This window comes from Anguilla rostrata, chromosome 3 (genome assembly GCF_018555375.3).
Source record: "Anguilla rostrata isolate EN2019 chromosome 3, ASM1855537v3, whole genome shotgun sequence".
Classification (NCBI taxonomy): domain Eukaryota; kingdom Metazoa; phylum Chordata; class Actinopteri; order Anguilliformes; family Anguillidae; genus Anguilla; species Anguilla rostrata.
In genome coordinates this window covers 12,062,123-12,082,905 of record NC_057935.1, presented here as the reverse complement: position 1 = coordinate 12,082,905, position 20,783 = coordinate 12,062,123, and the positions used below count along the sequence as shown (strand labels likewise).

General features: G+C 42.2%; 1 protein-coding gene across 3 annotated transcripts; it reads right to left on the bottom strand.

Annotated features, from left to right (window-relative positions):
* Positions 1–131: 131 nt before the first annotated feature.
* On the bottom strand, positions 132–20,309 carry LOC135250179 (steroid hormone receptor ERR1-like). 3 transcript variants are annotated; one of them, XM_064326226.1, is made up of 8 exons: positions 20,153–20,309; positions 15,260–15,353; positions 8,767–9,150; positions 8,316–8,432; positions 7,914–8,030; positions 6,705–6,872; positions 6,236–6,505; positions 132–5,583 (listed from the first exon to the last, which is right to left on the bottom strand). In XM_064326226.1, the coding sequence occupies exons 3-8, from the start codon at positions 9,143–9,145 to the stop codon at positions 5,330–5,332; spliced, it is 1,305 nt and encodes a 434-aa protein (XP_064182296.1). In that variant the 5' UTR covers positions 9,146–9,150; positions 15,260–15,353; positions 20,153–20,309; the 3' UTR covers positions 132–5,329. The 3 variants fall into 3 exon arrangements, with proteins under 3 accessions (XP_064182296.1, XP_064182293.1, XP_064182294.1); XM_064326223.1 differs by lacking the exon at positions 20,153–20,309 and adding an exon at positions 18,799–19,321; XM_064326224.1 differs by lacking the exon at positions 20,153–20,309 and adding an exon at positions 15,812–16,939.
* Positions 20,310–20,783: the final 474 nt, after the last annotated feature.

Sequence of the window (20,783 nt, the reverse complement as noted above, 5' to 3'; positions counted from 1 at the left end):
GACACATCTGTAGTACTACAGCCAAATACTTTTACAGCTGGGTAAAGGCAGGTATAAATCATATTCTTTCCATAGTTTTTGAATGTGTCAAGGAAAAGCAAAACAGACAAGTAATGACACAGACAAATTCACACAATGTGATGTCATTTTATTACAAAACACAAAACAGTAATGGGTCAAAAGAAATTCTATTTTGAAAATTCCTAGTCATTTTGAATTGAGCAGCAAATTGTTCTGACAGTACTGTAAGAACCATTTGAGCCAACTGACAGTGCACACGCACACACACACAAAAACACACAAAATAGGTGTCAATAACAATACACACAATCATTCTCAGTATGTTAAATTATAATGAAAATAGAATTTAATATTTAAATACAATTGCTGAAATATAATTCTCTCAATCGCCTTTCTATATTATTACCATTTTTCAAATATTAAGGTTGACTTTACATTTACATGGCTATACAGTAAATGTTTTTTTTTAAATTAAATAAATGTAGATTTTGGTTATTGCTCATATTGCTCCTTAACACCCACACAGTGTAAAAACAATGATAAATAAGCTGTTGCCACCTTATATCCCTTATAAATTATGTGCTGGTTCTCATCATCCTCAAATTCAGGCAAAATGCCACAATGTGATGGGTAACATTAAGAGTACTCCAATTAATGAAATTATTACCACTGTCTGTTGATGCAAAATGTTAGAACCACATTTCAATGTACACAGGACCCATTAAGTAAATTCCTCTCACTGAGACGTTGCCCTGGAAACATACAAGTTGTTCACTCTGCATTGATTTTGCATTGCTTTGTATTGCCAATGAGCAATCGTATTGTGTCAGGCTTTCTTTCCAAAACGAACCCTTTACATTCTTTGAAGCCATTACAGAAATATACAGACTCAATGTCCAGTGTATCCCAGCATAGCCTGATGCACTACAGTACTGCGGTCTTGTTGACGAGACCGTTTAACACAACCCTTACTGCTAACTAAAAAACAGCAAAGCACTGCCCTATCCTATACAGGTTATTCCTATGTTCAGTACCTGATGACTGCTACACTTCATATACAGTACAACCTCTAGATGTGCTCGTTGATGCCAAACAGTCAATCAAATTGGTAAAAAAATTATAATTGGAAGAATAAGAATTGTAGATCCCTGGCTCAACTTATTAAAAAACAGTAGTAAAACTATAATTATATAAAGGTATAATTATATCTTTGTTAGTTTTAAAACCAATATGAAAAATACAAGATGGACAATGAAAACAGTGAACATAGTATTTCCAATTTACATTCACACCATTATCACAGATTACAGGATTTAATTCACCGAACCTGAGGACTGGCCTAACAGTAAAAAATACACAAAACAAGTGAAGTGAATAAACTACATACAATAAAAAAACTTTTTGTCAGGTATGAATCAAGAGTTCAGAACCACAACATAATCTGATCTTTGACAAACCTTTTTCCTCTTCAGTCTAACAAAACATACAGGATATATAATATTGTTTGGATTGTGGTTGTTTGGGGGTGGGGGAGCTTTGCAATCGATTTCTTTTGTAAAGTGCCTGTAATATATTATGAGAAGGGGGGCAGGTTCGCTTATTACTGTAATGTCCTTGTCCTTGGCATAATCACAGTCCCTTGTTTTCTTAGTGTTAAACTTCATGGAGCAGTTGAAAGGAGATTTAAACCTAGAGTTAAAGTTTAGACCACAGTGAACTACTGATTTGAAACTGTAACTAACTTCCTAACTGGCACTTTCTATAGTGGTCTAAAACCTCAAGGTATAGACCCGTGTCCTTTTTTTGTTCCAGCCTGCCAATTATGGTGGCAAACCACGGAGTGCGTCAAAGCAAAAAGGAAGGCTTTTGTATTTGCGCAAGTAGAAACTGCCCACAAATTTCCCCACAAATTAGGTCTTTTCAGCTCTGGTCCTTATGGGCAGCTTTCACTGCACATGAACCATAATTAAATCCATAAGTCATTTTAATGAAGCCGGTTAAACCCTCTTATCTGCTCTCGCTTGAAAGAGACGCATAAAAACATTCTGACTCGAGCCCTGGAGGCGAAGGGCCTCCTTCATAAATCAAGTCTATTTGTGTTGAGTTTCTGCAGCCTCCAATCAGAGTGCTTACGAAAGTGTTTTAACTGATTAACCGATTTCGAATTTCAACAGTGTGATGCATATTACAGCAAAAAAAAGAGCAAAATTTACAACCAGAAATAACAAATACAGAATGAACAGAGATTCTCTGCAATGAGACCTACCAGCAAATGGCTTGGTGATAATGACTTCCTGTCCCTTTGTCATCTAGGGATTTCAACATTCAGCCTTGGAGGGTCACAGTGTCTACCAGTTTTTTGTTGTGTCCTTTCAATCAACAGCCAGTTTGGGCCTTGGAAAAAATGTTGTGTGGAGTCTTTAGCAAATCAAAATCTTCAACTAAGCACTCGAGCGAGAACGCCAAACATAAGTAGACACGGCGGCCCTCAGAGAGATCTTTGCTCTAACCCCTGCAGTCTTTCTGGGTCTGATATTAGACCATCGATTTCAAACCTAATACTCCTCTGAAGATACAAAAACGGGTTCAAACAGTATATTTCGATGAACTATTTTATCTTCATTTTCAGCCAAAATAAGAGTGCAACTAAACTCTTCAGAGTATATTTAAATGTTTCCTCGTATTTCCTTCATGGCAAAGGGTGGTGAGTTTATAGCGAGACTTATTGCAAGAAGGCCAGAGTGCAGCATTACAAAAAGCAGTTATTTCATGTCTACAGAGCACTAAATTACATTTTTTTCTTCATTTCCTTTCTTCAGTCACCCAATTTTCCAGAGGAAAATATTTCACTGCAGTGTGTATAATTTATGTACCTCTGAGAAATGTACACTGGGAAACTTAGCCAAAAATAATGAAATCACCTTCAGAAATGATGCATCTCTAATTTGTAACGTGCCAGATAATGCTGCAATACATGGCCCACAACGAACAAATGATTTCATCAGGGTCAACCGAATGCAAAATTTTCTCAAAGGCTGCAGTTCAGATTAATCTACAAACTACAAATCTTCAGCCATGTCTGAAATATTTGGACTTCAAATAGAGAGAAAATTAACGTTGTCCCCATTAAACAGCATTCCACCATTTAAAAAGAACTCTGAAACGTTATGTCCCAATTTCTTTCTCATTAGAGAAATTATGGTTCGCGTATACCAACCAAAGATTCGGTTTTAACATGTGAAACCCAGACCACACCATTAAGTCTGAAGGCAAGATAAAACATTCCAAACTATGACATTTAATTAGAGTTCCCCTTTAATCAGGGCCTCACGTGTCCACTGGCCTTGGAACTGCGGTCTCAATTATGTGGTCGTTTCCCTCAGTTCCCACTGCACACACCCTCTCATACATACCACAGAATAAACCCGCTCTGACTATCTTATGAAGAAAACCCAGTCACAGCTTGCCCAATACAGACTTGTATAAAATAGGTCATTGCCAGAATTCCCTTTGGTCTCTCCTCTGCAATGCAACAAAATCTCAACAGCATTACACATTTGCAAGAGAATTGTCTAATTAATCATTAACGAGCTCGTCGTGTCGCTTCCGGGGGAAAAAAAAAATTCTTCATTGCCGTGCGCTGCTCCGCTCCAGGTCAGAGTGCATGTATGCATGGATGTCCATCGCCATTGCTATTTGAGTAGCGTTCATTATTTTTAATCAAATATTGCTTTTTATCTTGAAGGCAAAGTATACATTAAAGTGTCCTCCTCAATGCAATCTTGCATTGCTTGGGCAGAGTTCGTCCAAGTGCATGTCTGTCATTGTCCATATTTAATACACATTACTTGTGTAATTTAAACTGGCCAGGAAATAAAATTCATACCTGCAGAAAAAAATAATAAAAACACCTGTAAACCTGGTGAGGTGAGGATTCAGTTTCCATTTTATAGGGGTCTGTACGGTCTCACATTCCTAAAGGATGCGATAAACCTCAGGACCTCCCCTCAGGATTAGCAGAACAACAAGCTAATTCTTCACACTGGACCATCCATCCTGCACAGCTGCACAATGTGTGTAGTGGTAGTGTGTTGCTGCAGAGCACGGTCTCCCTTTGAACTCCACAATAGAACACACATTCCATGTCGGTCATCTCCTCATTTTCATATGGCTTCTCAGTAGGCTCATGGGGGGGTAACGCTTGTTTTCCCTCACTATTGTCCAAAGGTTGGTTAAGGTTCATTGTTGTCCTCTCATCCATTAGCACAAACACTCTTGTCCTACAGCCGTTCTTTGGCATACTGTAGCATGTACACTTGGCTTACCAGCTTCTTCTTGAGGCAGTATCCAGCCTTGGATAGCCAGAGTTTGTGTTAATTTGTTTCGATAAAGAGAACAGAGGTGTATGTCCTGGGGGTTTTGGGGCTCCAGCTGACTCAGTGGAGGTACAAGGGGAGCATAACCAAGGAGCAGGGAAGCCATCTTCCTCATACCAATCCCTCTTTTCCACCTAGCCTTCCTGACAAACACTGGAACAAAAAAAACACCCCCAACCCTTACCATTTGCCAATAAACTAAGTTAAACTTATTTATATCATTCCTGAAGAATAATGAATCAACTTTTTAACAATTCTTGAGAAATCAAACATTATTAGCATTTTTGGTTGTACATTGCTCCTAAATACCCTCCACACACTGCTATGTTAATTAGGTTATACCACCGATTTGTTAGCGTGAACACTAAGAAGAGAAGTTTGTTAAATTATATATTTAAATTATCTGTATGGCACACTCAGACTCAGATTTTTGGTTTGAACTCAACAAGTAAAAAATACCTTGAGATCCTAACACAGACTAAAGTACATAAAAACTTCAACTCATACCAAGCCCAACAGCATTCATCACACAGTAATCCTGGCCTTAATTTCAGAATAGGAACGTGCTTCTTTTTTAATACGGACAAGTTCAATATCTCTAACCGCACGATCCAAAGATGAAGTACCCACGTCCCCATCTTGTCTTGTAGCCCTCTGCTCTGTTCACTGAATGCGCAGACATCCTCTCTCTGCTCTCATTTCCTGTGCTGAGTGCAATCATCCTGCTTCTCACCCCACATCGCCAGTTTCTCTCCATAAGAAGTGTGGAAATAATTTGGTTCCATCCTAATCGCCATCATCTCTGAGTATCTGTATCTCACCCAGACCTCATTTCCCAAAAGCACAAAAGCGCTACCTCTCTCTCCCACAGCCCAAACCGACGCGCCCGCCCTCCCCCGTCCCCCACTTTGCTTCGTCTCCCCCCCCCCTCCCTAAGGCGAGTCCATCATGGCCTCCAGCATCTCCAGGAAGAGCTTGTGCATGGGCACGCCTCCGCGGGTCTTGATGCCGTAGAAGGTGGAGAGGGCGCGGCCGGCCGTCTGCCGGAGGAGGGGCAGGGTGAGGAGCAGCTGCCCCGCCCGCTGGGGGTCCTCCGGCCGCCGCTGGCCCTCCAGCTCCAGCAGGGCCTGGTGCAGGATGTCCCGCAGCTTCTGGACCGCCTCCACGTCCTCGATGTAGACCGAATCTGGGGAAGAGGAGGGGGGGGCAAGAGGTCAGACGCCGGAGAACAAGAGAAAACCCCAGAGAAAAGGTATTTTTTACGGGACGCCATCTTGAGTCGGGCATTTACTCATTATTTCTGTGGGGTACAAGTTTCGCTCTCTTTCATGTACCGCTGAAGCAGAGTAATGTAACCGGGATGTGGATGTGCCAGCTCAGAGCCTGGTCCAGACCCGCACCGCACACGAGGATGGCGGCTGGCGTTTGTCCCGGTTCCTGCGGCGTGATGCGCGCCAGTCCCCATAGCCGAGATGCCATTCCACCCCATAAAACCAAATCTGTCCCCGTAAAGTTGAGCGCCAGGCACACCATGAAACCGACTATACTGGCTTTTTACGTGGCTGGGAAGTGAGCCCACAGCGTTCCGGATAATTAGCATTCATGCCGACGTGAATGCTAAAAACCTCTCTGACCGGAAAAACGCCCCAGTTACCTGAAATGTTACGTTTTAAACGTAAATTTGCATAACCAAAAACTCTCGTTCGAGACAACCATTTATGAAGCATCAAAGGCCAAATATGGACCAAAGATGATTGATTAGGGTCAACAGATGAGGCTGTGGATGAGTTATTGTGAGCTGTAGATGTCAGGTGGCAGAACCGTGGCCGATCAGTCACCTGAGTTGGTGAGAGCGATGGCCTTGAGCATGACAAACTCCTCGCGGTCCAGCTGCAGGGCCCGGTACCGTCGGGCCAGCTGGCTGACGGCGGCGCTGAGCTCGGTCAGCCCAGCCAGGCGGGCCAGCTCCTCGTCCAGGACGAAGTCCTCGGCGAAGACGATTTCGTCCTCGCAGCCCAGCGAGCGGAAGGCCACGCCCAGCACCAGGACCTCCAGCCACACCGACTGCAGGACGGACATCTGGTCTGCCAGGGACAGGGAGAGGAAGCCTGCGGGACGAAGGGGGGAGGGGAGGCGGGGAGGGGGGGGGGGTCAGTACTGACCAACTGCCGTGCTTCATAAAGCGTAATTAAGCACTATGCCTTCTCGTTCCCCCCCCCCACACCCCCAGTTCCTCTTCCCATCACTCCCTCCTCCTCTACGCAGCGCTTCCAGTCTCCTTTTCGCCCCGCGGCCTGGCCTGCTCACCGGGGATGTGCTTGGCCCAGCCGATGATGACGACGAGCTCGCGGTCGGCCAGGTCGCAGAGCGTGGTGAGGGTGCGCAGGGCGGTGTCCGGCTGCAGGGGGTCCGGCATGGCGAACAGCTTCTCCGGCTCGGCCACCAGCAGGTGGGACACGATGACGTTGGAGGAGCCTGAGCAGCAAGACAGACCAGCGGACTGAGAGATGGTAATAATTTTCAGCCACCATTAAGTAAAACAGGCTATATTATATATTACAGACATTTAGCAGAGCTTATCCAGAGTGACATGCACAACATTTTATATAGCATTGTATCCATTTATACAGCTGGATATATACTGAAGTAATGCAGGTTAAGTACCTTGATCAAGGGTATAACGGCAGTGTCCAACCTGGGAACTGAACCTGCGACCTTTAGGTTACAAGTCCAGCTCCTTACCCATTACATATACTACACTGCCACCCGCCGGCAGCTGGACTGGTATTCATGGCACTGTGGATTACTGGTAAAATAAACCCTGGCTACATTTGCTTGAAAAGTTAAAGTTTCTTAGCCATCTAGGACGTAGCTCCAGGCTATATCCGGGTAAAACCTGAGCTGTATTGGGGTTAAACCTTTCTGTTTATGTCAAAACATCTCTCGACCTAGATCTCCACCCCTCTAGATGTCTAGATTCTGACTTTTTCTCTCTGGGATGGTTGAGGATCTGTCTCATACCTTTCAACAAACATATCCCGTTTGCAGCAAACCACTCACAGGGAAATACATCAGTATAACATTTAACAAAATAAAATATGCGAATTGGATGAGGCGAATTTGCTTACATCGAATCTCACACTTAAAATAACTTTTGATGTAGCAGTGCATGCGAGTAAATAACAAAATACGTTTAAAAACTTTCAAATAAATAAAACTTTTAAATAAATAAAAGACTCTTTTAGCTGACATACATCTTTAAATGTAAAAAAGAAAAAAAATTCATAAACGTAACCACAGACGAAATATCAAACAGCTGTGGTGTGGCTGTCAGCCTGACCTTAGACTTGCCCTTGAAGAAAAACGACACCGGCGTATCAGTTTCAGCCAGCCATGTCGCTTCACGCCGCTGCATCCTGCGTCCAGTTAAAGGATCTGTTGACTTGCAGCTAACCGCGTAGCCGCTAACCGCTGTCCCCCCCCCAAAAAGTCACACCGGGACGCTTGGGTCCTCACCTCTCTCGCCCTCTTTCTTCTGCGGCGCAGAAGGGGGGCTCTGGTACGTGGCGTTCTCCATCTCCGGCCGCCGTTTGTACTTCTGTCTCCCGCCCCTCACGCGGTCCAGACGCACCCCTGTGGACGAAGCGGAAAAGGGCCCGTGTGACATGATCCCCCACACAGAGGATTGTGAGCCGTATCGCGGGTCTTTTGGGTGCACGGGCATACAATGAAGACTTGCCAATAACACCTACGGCTGCAGAACTCAATAGCGATTACAAGGCTACGGATAGGAGCGTGCTCAGTGAATCTTTTGCGGTGAAATGCAAGGATGTAGACTGCAGTCGTGCTGAAAACGTGGCTCCTTTAAGGTGGCACAGTACTGAATGAAACTGAGCTGAGTACAGCGCAGGCCCTCACCCTCCTTCAGCATGCCCACTTTGAGGCACTTGGTGAAGCGGCAGGCCTGGCAGGCCTTCCTGCGTCTCTTGGTGATCTCGCACTCGTTGGAGGCTGGGCAGCTGTACTCTATGTTACCTGAGAGAGAGAGAGAGAAAAATGACATTGTCAGATTTCCTCTGCTACACTGTTTCCGGATCCTGCTACAAGACATGACGCAGTCTCTCTTGACATCCTGACGCTACTTAAAAACGATTAGGGGACTGCAGTCATTGAATCTAACGACAGTTGCCCACCTCCATCAATGGAAGACAGACAAATACGCACACACACGCAGACGGACACTCACTTTCACACATATGCAGCCACAGTGGCACACACTCACACACACAGACAAACAGATGCACACAGACACATACACTCACATATAGAACACTCACACACACACACAGGGATCAGTGGCGCTGCTCACCCTGGATGGTCCTCTTGAAGAAGGCCTTGCAGGCCTCGCAGGAGGCCACGCCGTAGTGGTAGCCCGACGCCACGTCCCCGCAAACCAGGCACAGCCGCTTGGGGAGCGTGCTCAGTGCGTACTTGCACCGCCCGCCCCCGCTGCCCATCGAGCCCTCCTCCACACCGTCCACGCCCTCGTCCTTGAAGTGGCAGCGCAGTGGCGGGGTGTAAAGGGGCGGAGAATAGCGTCCGGCGCCCCCGCCGCTGTTCCCCCCGCCGCCGCTCTGGGAGGAGTCCGAGGACGCCCCCCCGGGGCTGGCCAGACCCCCGCCGCCCCCCTCCGGGCTGCTGGGCTCGGCCTTGATGTGCAGGTCGGAGCGCCGGTCCCTGGAGGACATGGTCACTGCAAAGGGAGGTGAAAGATGGTGGGAGTGGGGAGGGAGTGGAGGATGGAGGCCAGATAGAAGAAAAACAGAGGTATCCTGATAAGGCTTCAGGACGCCAGGTTTCAATAGGACATTCAAACAGCCCACGTGCCCAAAGAGCGGCTTACTATTACTACAGACGCGCGATATGGAAATTCCAGGGCCGATATCCATAACCAATATTTGACTGCCCCTAACGGTACCTCACCGTTGCTAACAAAGTTTTCCACATTCATGGGCAAAGTAGATGTGCCACAGATGCAAACTTATGAAGGAAAAATGTAACTAATTTTATTTGTAGAACAAATGGGCATGAGTCTAGAGGGCCACTGAATTTTAGCTTTGCATGTGAGTTTGGTAAAAAATGATATGCGTTAAAAATTAAAAAAATAAATAAGAGGTTCGGCAAACTAGGATCAGACTTTTTCACTTAAGTCACAACATCAGCAGTGCATCAAATATGCTGCCTCTATGGAACATTTATGATGTATGTTGTGTCATCATATCAGCCATAGTATTGGCTTATATTATTGGACAATACTGACACAACTCTGATATTATCATGCATGCCTAATTATTAATGTGAACACGGAACAAAGTTAAGACAGCGGAGAGGCAGCAACCTGCTTGTCACTTCAGACAACCTGACCGGGTCAGAGTAAAGAAGGCCAGCTTAGCGTGTGGCCGCCTGCCCTGGACTGTGGGTCAGGGGGTGACAAGGCTGCCGGCACCTCCCTCAAGCAGAGCGGTCAGGTAACACTGAGGGAGCGATAAACCCAGTGCGATTCTGCTCTTCATTTTCACTACTACTGAAACCTCCTTTGTTTTATTTTTTTCTCCCTCCCATCCTTTTGCAAAGCAGGCTAAGTGACTGCACTGCAGAGCACTTCACAGTCTGTCTCCCAGCTGTGAAGCCAAAGCAGTCCCTGTGAACGGCCCTGTCCTGCACATGCTGCTGGGGATATCCAGGAGCAGGTAAAAACTAACTGGAAACACCTTTGGATACTATGACGAACGTCCACTTTCAACAGGAAATGTTAAATTTCCCTGAAAGGTCTGTGACTTTTAAAAATGCTAACATCAGTGATCTGCGGAATATATGTCGTTACTAATTTGAGTGCGTATTTTATATAAACCGATCAGTGATTGTTTGATCAAACAATCAAAGTACTGGTTAAAACTGCTATCTAACCGCACATTCTGAAAACATTAAAACATTATTATTATATTGTAGCCTTTATAAAAACAACAGACGTATAACCGCACAGCTCTCTAGGGAATCGTTAACTGTAGCTGAAATTCTCCCCATAGGAAAAATTCTGTTTAGTTAGCCTACACATGGCAGCTCATATAGTTCAAGCCTAATTAAATAAATGCTTATTGAACTTAATGCAGCACATCCTTAGCTGCTTACTGCTCTCCTGAAAGTGGGGTTTTCAGGAAACAGAGTAGCTTTGACTCCTGGTGATTCCCTAAGGATCAGTATCTGGCATTAGCAAAGATGAAAAACAGCCGTTACATCAAAATCGGTATGGCTGGTTTGCAAACTGCCCAGCACTGTCAGCAAATAACCTGACCTGCTGAAAAGACATTTTTCCTATTAAACTACAATAGGAAAATTGCAAGAGCCAAAAGAACAATAATGACAAAGATAAAAAATGTTTACATGTGTAATTTGTCACAAAATATAGTTCAATAATGTTGGGGGGTAAAAGGACATTTATATAAAAATAGGAATCAAAACACAGCCAATGAGCAGTGACCTAGTCTACAGTACAATTATTCATCCATACACAGAAAATGCAGTATGTTCTGATAGCGAGGCAAATTTAAAGCTGATAGCTCAATCTCATTAAGTAAGGAACCAAAAGCCCCAGTCTGACTTTCTACCTATTGCCTGTTCATGTCTGTCATCAGCTCGCTGCAATACACCATTCAGCACTTCAAGCATTAAGTGATTTTTAAGCTCTAATCTGCCCACCAAAACCATCTAAACCATAATTAACAAGATCCTCCAATGATTCCAAAATGTCAATCTGTAAGTACATATTTCACATGAGTGGAATACAAAATGAGCACGCAGATGAGCTTAAATACCATAATCGGGGGGCACATTTGCACACCTGGTCAATGTCAACTTCACAAAACAGGAAAACCAATATACTCTGAATGGCATTACCTCACACAAGTAGCTTGGCTTTGCTGGTTAACCTTGTGCACTGCCAGAATGGGCTAAAATACAGTTTAATGGAGGAATGCTGAATGCAGCTTTCATGAGAGCGGATTACAAACGGAGGAGGAGGAGAGGAAGTGGGGAGGGAGTTAAGCATAGGGCTCTAACCTCCGCGACTGAGAAGATAATCCCCATGCACCCACCACCCACACCGGATTAGGATCATTAATCCAGGAGCAAATGGGCTACCTGACAATCCTTTAATTAAACAATCGTCCGGAATCTGGACACTGTCTGGCACGGCATGGCAGGGCAAGGCCTTCCAAGAGGTGGTCTTCCAGTTTCTGTTCATTATCATGAGTCCTGGACCAGAGACCCAAGAACCCCCACCTTCTAGAATTGTGGAAGATGCTGCTTTTTTTATTCTACCACGGCAATTAGGTAAAATTGCTGAATTAAGTTTTAAAATGCTATGAACACATTTTTCGTTCATCAACAACTAATTGTAAGATCCTGTAATTCCCTGTGCAAACATGTGCAAAATTAGCAGTCAATGGTCTGCAAGAAAGCAAAAGAGATTACTGTGGCATTTGGGTCGTTTGTAGCGCTTGCTTCTCCATTCAGGAAGGCTTACCCTGGTCTGCTAGTGGCCTGATGAGCACAACCTCTGTCTTACAGAACATTCTTTCTCGGTCGAATCAAGATTGTCTTTTTTGCTCATCATGGAGCAATACACCGTAGCAAACATTCTGTGCTTTGGCTGTATTTGCGTGTAATGGCAGTAATTATCACAAATTGCATGGACATGCACCTGTTGAACTAAATAGCCTTCTGGGCCTGCACGTATGCACACAGCATCCTTGACTGTGAGGAGACTGAATTGCGTGTTGAGGCACAGTATGAAAGCAAGATGTTGGTAACCTTTCAGCTGATCCTACTACAAAATTTGTCCCATCATTCTTTCCCCACTTCCACACCTCCCTAAACAAGAGCCAAAGAACACTAGATTTCAAAATCATCCCTTCTCTTCATCAACCAAATCACTCAAGCGTCATGCCTCAGCAAAAATACTGCTCCAACACATTCTCTCAAATGAAAGAACATATACAACATCTAAACGTAGATACTACAACAAAGATCTTCTGTGACCTTGACCTGACACTAGATAAGCTTTTGTTGCAAAGAGGGATGGCATGTATCAGGTTTCATCGCAATCCATGTGTAACTGCCCAAACTACAGACTGTAAATCGTAAAACCGATAAGGAGCTTTTGTCAACTTGACCTTAAAGGTTGACCTGGAAATGATTAGAGTTTTTAGGGAAACAACATTTGTGTCCGATTTATTCAAAATCCAAGCATAACTGGCCATGTCTGGTACCAGGAACAACTTATTCAGTAGAACCACAGAAACATGTAAATAAAGATGTAAAGGGTCAGGAATTCTGTACCTTTTTGCATTGTTTTTTCTACCACTAAACAACATTCAGTCCTTTAATCCAGGGCTGGGTCAATGCAGACACTGGACAGTGATCTCTGACCTTGTCACAGCTTGACCTTTGTTCATGGAATTTTAATTTTTGAACTGAACAGAGGATTTCCAAATGGTGAGCTCTAAAATGGATCCAATTCCAGGTTTCAACAAAGATCACATTTATTATCCCAATAAGCAATTACAACAATACCAACCCCAAGATTAATGTAACAAACTCTACTTTAAGGAAAAACAGGCATTAAATGTATGGTATATCTATTTTATGTATACAGATCCTGCCAACCCGTTCAAAATGGAATTAAATCATATCAATACCGACAAAATGTATTTCGGTCAGCTACCATGAAATAGGCAGCACTATTCAATTGTTTTAAGTTTTGTATATTATGCAAGAAGCACAAATTAATTAATTAGCAAAGTTTGTCTTGGCATGATACATACAATCTCTTTGACACTGAATACACAGTTTTCGTACATTGATGACAATGTTATGATTTACCTTTGGTCCACTCTCATTTCCTTCTCCCCCTTTGCTTCCTGCCTTGCTGTTCACCGCTAATGTTGCAATGTGTGTCAGGGTACTGTCCGTCTTACTGCTGTCCAGCCACTTACACATACATTTTCTTATCTCCTTACATAACCAATCAACTTTTCTGTTCTCTACCATTCTGAATACAAATCAAAATCACCGTCCCCCCCGAACCCCAATTCTTTGTTCAAGTCAAGTTACACCAAGGACATCATGCATAAAAATCATCTGATTTCAATTTGACAGTTGAGACCCTTTTCCAGACAGAAAGCAGACCATTAATGATCATAACTGCTTAAAAATGAAGCCATTCGTTAGCTTCCTCAATAAGCCATTATGGAAATGCTTTTACAATTTTCCCATACACCTCAGCTGAAAGGTAGTGCCTGCAGACTTGTATTAGTTTCCACAAATGAGGCCAGCTTGCCGAATATTAAAATAGAAAACTATTGCTAACCATTTATTAAGCATTATGGAAATAGTTTTATGCCAATAATTCACAGACTGTATAAACTGAACAGAACGGACTGTATTAGGTAAATATAGTGGTGGTTATAATTTAGAAGTGTGCCGACAGCCTGGATTTATTTTATTTCTCCATGCCTGCACCTTGTGCCCAGCAATGCTAAAATAAAGGCACAGGAAGCAGCCAGAACACTGTGTACCAGGAAAGAACTTCACATTGCTTTTGGACAGGTGTCTACTATTCCATCATTTGATTTACAGGCTTTTATGTGGAAATATAATAATAATAATTATAATAGTAATAAACAGTCATCTAGACTGAATGGTTGTGCAGTATATGACCTCTGGCCTTCACATGGATATATAGTAAAAATGACTTAACATCTTATCAATCAAATACTCTTCCTGGGCCCAGTTAAATCTTCTCAAATGCTCAGCAATTACCATGAGCCATTCATAATTTGGTCTGTGTGTGTCATATTATTGATGCCAAGCTATAACTTTCACCAGTGTTTCACAGAAACTACGCACGGCATATTCCAAAATAATGCTGCCCGTGTTTTCTTGCATTCACTCAAGTAGCTTCACCCAGTGGTTCTCGACAGAATCTCACCTTAATGTGTGATGAGTGTGTGCAGTCTTGACAAGGCCTATCAGAAAATTGATGTGATGCAGGCCTGAAGGAGTGCTTGTGGTATTGTACTGAAATGCTTTCAATTTCAAGAAATCTCCAGCAATTTATCATCATATAGCATTTGCACATTCATGTAATGATCTGTGCTGTTTGTGCATAATAAGACTGTTAGAAATAGGAATCACAGATCAAGAAGCTCCATAAAACATTTAAAGTATTAATGTGAGAATGTATTTTGCTACCAGAAAAGGACAAATTAAAAACACATTAGTTGCCACTTTTGAGCACAGAATACAAAATTCTAAGCATTTATATACACTGATGGATTTTTCTCTAAATGCCAACAAAAGATCAAAAGAGATCAGACGTCAAGATGAAGAAGCACAAGGCACAAGTTACCTGAATGAACATAGGACAGTGAAAAAAACAAGCAATACTTCAATCACTGCTTTCAAATATGGCTCATTTAGATTCTTTGAAACACTGGTGCAAATTTAGTCGCAACTTTTTAAGGTGCATCATTTCAATATAAATAATTTGGCACACATTTTTTAAAATCGTGTTTTGACAGATGTATAGAGCATCTGTTTTGTGTTTGTGAGGAACTTTTTTTAGGCTGAAAACATTTTTGTTGTGATAACAAATACAGGCCATAAAAGGTGAGCTACCGTAAAACGCCTCTGAGAATAAATGTGCTGTAACAGAACAGAGAGACAAACTAACAAAGTGAAACAGATCTTCAGCCAAACACATTTAAAAATCCTGCATAAATCCAAAGATGCAAAGTCTGTACCTGTGTGTTTCGGTGTCTCCCACTAGGCTTGTTATTTCTTTCTTTCTTAAAACTTCTCCTCACAGTCTTCCGGCACGGTTCTCCATCAGGAAACCTAGCACACATAATTTGATGCATAAGAACGATGGTTTCAGGTTTACAGTGAAGGGGGAAAAAACACACACACACACACACACACACACACACAAATGAGATCACCTGAAAAGAGACAATGATAGAAAGGTCAGAGAGAAAGACTGCCCGCCTCTAGCTTCAGCCCTATCTATACATATGAGAAATCCCTAATCTACAACCCAGTCAATGTAATCTCACTCAGCGCAATCTCAACACAAACACTCCAACAAACACACACCCACAAATGTTACAGGACAGGCTCTAATCATCGACTAGAAAAATAAATAAAAATTGCACTTCTTAAGAATATGTAAAAATACAGCATATATACGTACAATGTAAAATACAGTACAGACAAGCAGGCGAACAAATGCCGACACACACAAAAAGGCAGACTCGATCACAAACACGAGGCCAGATATTTTAAGCAGGGCTCACAGGCAATCACTATGGAACCAAAGCTGCAGAACGTTTCATGTGGGCATTTTATTCCAGCTCTCCGAATGGTCACGCAGTTAAATCCCCATGTCTTTACTTTCCTTCCTTAGTGGCATTTAATGCCTCCATGGAGTACAGTCACGTTTCTCCTTGTCCGACAGTTTCTTCCTTTATCTCAAATGACACCATTTGCTAAAAAGTGCTGACGGAAGGGAAACAAATTATTCCTCTAGTTCTTTGTCTTTCCCACAAACAACGCGACCAGCTTATCTGTCTCTCTTGCTCTCTCCCTCTCACACACACACAACACAAGCACATGCACACATTCACATGCTCTCTCTGCATGAGTGACGCCTTCCAAAGGTCAAAGTCAAAAGAGAGCTTGAAGGGCGAACACACACAGCGGCTACAATACCCCTCCCCTTTGTCTGAGTGTATCGTGCTCCGTCCCACTTCCCCCCGCAAACCCTGCGAATGACTTGCAGCTGCATGACTGCACAAAGAATGACCACACTAACTAGGCTCCAATCAAACAATCATTTACAAAGTAGGCGACCGTGATGAGGACAGAAGACAGGAGGATGATGAATGATAGAAAAGAGATAAAAAATCAATAACAAAATTAAATGAAATATGAGAGTATGAATGGATAGAATACGGATGCAAAAAAAGGAAAGTACTAATAAAATACTGCATTTCATAAAGCACAGCCGCATATATTAGACTGAAACAAATAAGAATGTTAAATTAATTTAAACAAAAAGATAAAATCAAGTCTGTACACAAGTATATATCCATACAAGTCATGTTTCCAACTTGTTTCAAGATTTGTATTCAGTAAGCTGAATACAAAGGTGGCCATTGTTATCCTACCTCCTGCCGGGGTCTGAAAGAGGTAATGTTTGAGTTCAAAATAATGGCTGAATCTCTTGTTTATTTACGTTTATATTTATCTGTTGTTATCTGCCCAGTGGCTTTTTCAGTGTACACACCGGAGGGTGGGAAAAAGTTAACCAAAAAAGACAACAGCGATCATACAATATGACATATGCAATTAAGTACTCACTGAAGAATAAAAACTCAAATTTTACTTGAATTTGTTACACCTAATTTGTCTCAACTTTAAAAAATTTATTTTCATTTGATTAAACTTAAAAAAAAAATTCAGTGGATAAAATCTAAAGTATCGGTGTAACAAATTTAAAATCAAATTTTTGATTTATCCAATGACTCACTTTTTTCCAGCTACATATTGGAGCAGAAAAACAAGAAAAATAACTTGTGTATCACTTCAACTTCTTCATTCTTCACAGGAAATCATGCATGTATTTTAATTCCCTGTGACTATTACAAATCTGTGTGTATAGGCATTGGTGGTATGGAAATTTAGGACTCAGAGTTAACTAGATCCTATAAAGCACATACTATTCTCATTTCTGATTTTTTGTTTAATGTATTTGAAGGCTAGGGCCTAAAACATACCATATAACGCAGAATAAATATAATCTAAAACACAAAAACTCACGTTCTGGTTTCATTCTTGTGTGACCTTTTTACCTCTTTTTAAGGTTAGCTCCAAACCTGGATTCCAGCACCTTAAAAGGGAAACTGCATCCATACAATGCAGACTGACTATGCTTGCTGGATATTAAGTGGCCAAACAAATGAACTCTGACCTGTTCTAAAGGCTAATAGCAAAACTGGATTACAACTTCTTAGTGGTAGGTTTCCCAATCGTGGACTTCAAAGGCAGCAGTCAAGCGGGTTTCCAACTTCACTGCGAATCACCGAAGACTGTATCTTGAACTTGTTCAATTTCAATACAATTTGAATACATATTTAAATAGCGTGACATTCTAAATAAGGATTTCTTTAAAAAATTATTAAAAGATTATTACAGCAAACACTATAAGAAATTATTCTATTGCTGGCATTGTAAGATATATTTGTAACACAGGTGTGGCAGATTATTAGGGTATGTGCCAATACGATTATGACTTCAGTCAAGCAAATTTATGAACGAGTATTAACAGTGCACTCACGTATAAATAGGGAGGAGTATAGTCAATGCACGTGACGTAAGCTAAGTTACCAACTGTGATAATTACACTCACTAATCATATCTATCATACTATAGCAAAATGCAAGGCACATCCTTTCAAGATAATCTCGAATATCCGCACGTTGATATGGTTAACGTGTGGTTATTCTTGAACCGGACAAACACTCGAGGAGAAATAGCCTGCAATATGCAGATGAAAAAGAACATGCATATGGATATGCAGGAGAGCTCTACGTTGTAGCCAGCACACCATTACCTCACTCTATAACTTCACAAAGTAGTGGCAACGTTAGTGATCAGTACCGGGATGCACCGAAATTCGACAGGTTTGCAAACAGGTAGCGGATAGAAATGCAAGCAGTTAACGTACAGTAATTAAGCTAACCCGACAGTTCTTGTATATATTTAGGCTATGTTAATCTAGCTGGCATCTAGTTATGGAACTCTCTGTCTATATGGCTAGGTAGCACTGGCAATCTAGCTACCCAAAACATGAGCAGGCTACTATAGTTAAACTTGCCGAGTGGTACATTAACGTTTAGCTATCGCTAGTATAGCTAACGTTGTGTATGCTAGCTTGATTTAACACAAACGTCACATTCTAGTTAGCACTGCGTGCGTTCGCATTAGAAGACAAGGGGCATGCAAGTTTTTTTTAGACCGTACATTAAACTAACCTACAGTTAACCGTGGCGAACATGTCCTTGATGTAACACTATAACAGCACTGTGCACGTTAGCTAGTTACTCAATTATTGCTAGCTATACATCAACCTTGAGCTCGATCCCCCTCCGCCTTCCTATCTCGTTCTCTCTCCCTGACACACACACATCCACGTTAAGTATAGTGAAGTTAACTTAATCTAGCCATCAACAGAGCACACGCCAACATGATCTAGCATTACACTTCGTTTTTCCACACTTACCAGTCTTTGCAGAATCATCTCCGTCCGAGACGAAGAGCCCAGGAGTCTTGGCTTCAGACCTTTTAACGCTCACCGTCACCAAGGCAAGACTAGTAGCCACCAATGCTATGTTCACTCAGTGTAGCGCTAGCCAGCTAAGTTACCAACAACGCCGCTCTTCGGGTTTGTCAAGCGAGTCATTGTAACGTTGGCGTTACGCGTTTGAGAGACATAGTAATGAAGAATGTTACCAGTACTTAGCAAGCTAATTTACCACATAGGCTAGCTATGTTGCTTGAAAATAACTGAATTACTATTGATAATAGCGACGAGGCACATGCAAATCTAAAACGTAACAATCCAATCGAGCAAATGCAACGTTTAAAAATCCAAATTTCCAGACATGGTAAGTATATATCTTTCTCTGTCTGACTCAAAAGCTCGTATAGCATTTCTCGTCTTCCGTTATAAGCACTACAGTTCAAACCAGATAGCTACATCCCCGGCTGCTCTTTCCCCTCCCTCTTGTTTTGCGTCTACAGGTTCTCTGTTACGTACGAACGCCTCCTCCCGACCAACTTTCTCCCTCTCAAAGCCGCCATAGTGGGGGAAAAACTTGCCGGGTGGTTTAGGACACAGGCGCTGCATAGATCCATTAGGCTAATTGTTTCAGTATGAGGATTTGCCGATCTAATGATCACTCCATGCACTCAATCAGATATTCCCGGTGACGTAATCGTCAAAGAAACTGCACTTCGCCTGCTCTGAACTGGTTGGTCTCCGTGAATCCAGTCAGAATATTTAATTCAGCGTTCTGCTCAGACATACATGCTGAAATTAAGACACTGTTGTAGTTGCATTCTATTGTATGATGTGTGTTATTAGGTTACTGCTCTCTATCTCGCATATGTAGGCTAATGAAATACATAGCCTATAACAATTCTGCAGCTTGGTAATACCAAATATTGCAGTTAAATGCAGCTTCAATTGTAATATTGCCTGCTGTAGCAAAGAAATTACATTATTCGCCTGTTGTAAGTCCTATATACATGCAATTTAAAATAAACGAATAAATGTGCACAACGGGATATTAAATGAGTTCTCACAATACACTGCACCGCTACGAAATAATGTTTGAAATTTAATTTAGAATGAACAAGGAGATACCGTTAGGCGTAGCCTACGTTTTACTCCATATCCCAGTACTTTCTCAACGTTGGTAGGCCTATGTTTGTTCCTTTAGCGTTCCGTACATGCATACAAATGAATTCGCAACGAGCACCGTGTTTGAGATGTTCAAGCCAATAAAAATACGAACAATTAAAGAAAACAAATTTTGGATCTTTAAATTGCTTTGAGAAGCAGGCTACGTTACCTGATATTTTCATGCACATTTCTGTCCCCAACCAACCACCTGTCTCCCGCTTGTCCTTTTATATCTCCACAGCTATGTTGGGGCAGTTGTAGGATGCACCACTGTAAATCATACTCTACTTTAGATGGCTTGGAAAATGTAGTGTCTTGCAGTACTCTCGATGCATTCATTCTCATGACACTGGGCAATGTCACCGAGGGTAGTAAGTGAATCAATACGAGGAAGGTCATCTTAACCGAGGATGTAAACCCTAACAGTTTCAGAGCTGCCTAGAAACGTAGGGCAGTTTCATATTTGTTTATTTGTTGATGTTACGGAACTAGCCCCCATTCGAATATGGCTGAGATAACAACTGTAAGAAAAAAACAAAAGGAAAAATAGACAATATTGGCAATAGGCTACGTATGCTTTTGGACCACTAAGACTCAGCTTTCGTTCTGAAGAAATGACAGATATACCACATATTCTACCCAGCTATAATTTGACTGCAAGTGTCAATAATTTCGATTCCACTTTGAACAATAATTAACGAGGGTGTTTTAGATGTGAAAGCAGGCAAAGTAAAGCGGGGAGGGGAAGATGCGATCTGCCGTCAATCGATGTCGTAGCCTATAGGAAGCTTCCGCGGAGC

What these genes read in the sequence shown, in the direction of transcription:
- LOC135250179 (XM_064326226.1), bottom strand. Translation starts at nt 9,145, where the DNA reads ATGTCCTCCAGGGACCGGCGCTCCGACCTGCACATCAAGGCCGAGCCC. An exon ending in CTGGGCCAAGCACATCCCCG is followed by an intron (nt 6,506 to 6,704) that starts GTGAGCAGGCCA and finishes TTCGTCCCGCAG; the next exon opens with GCTTCCTCTCCCTGTCCCTG. An exon ending in CATCGCTCTCACCAACTCAG is followed by an intron (nt 5,584 to 6,235) that starts GTGACTGATCGG and finishes CCTCTTCCCCAG; the next exon opens with ATTCGGTCTACATCGAGGAC.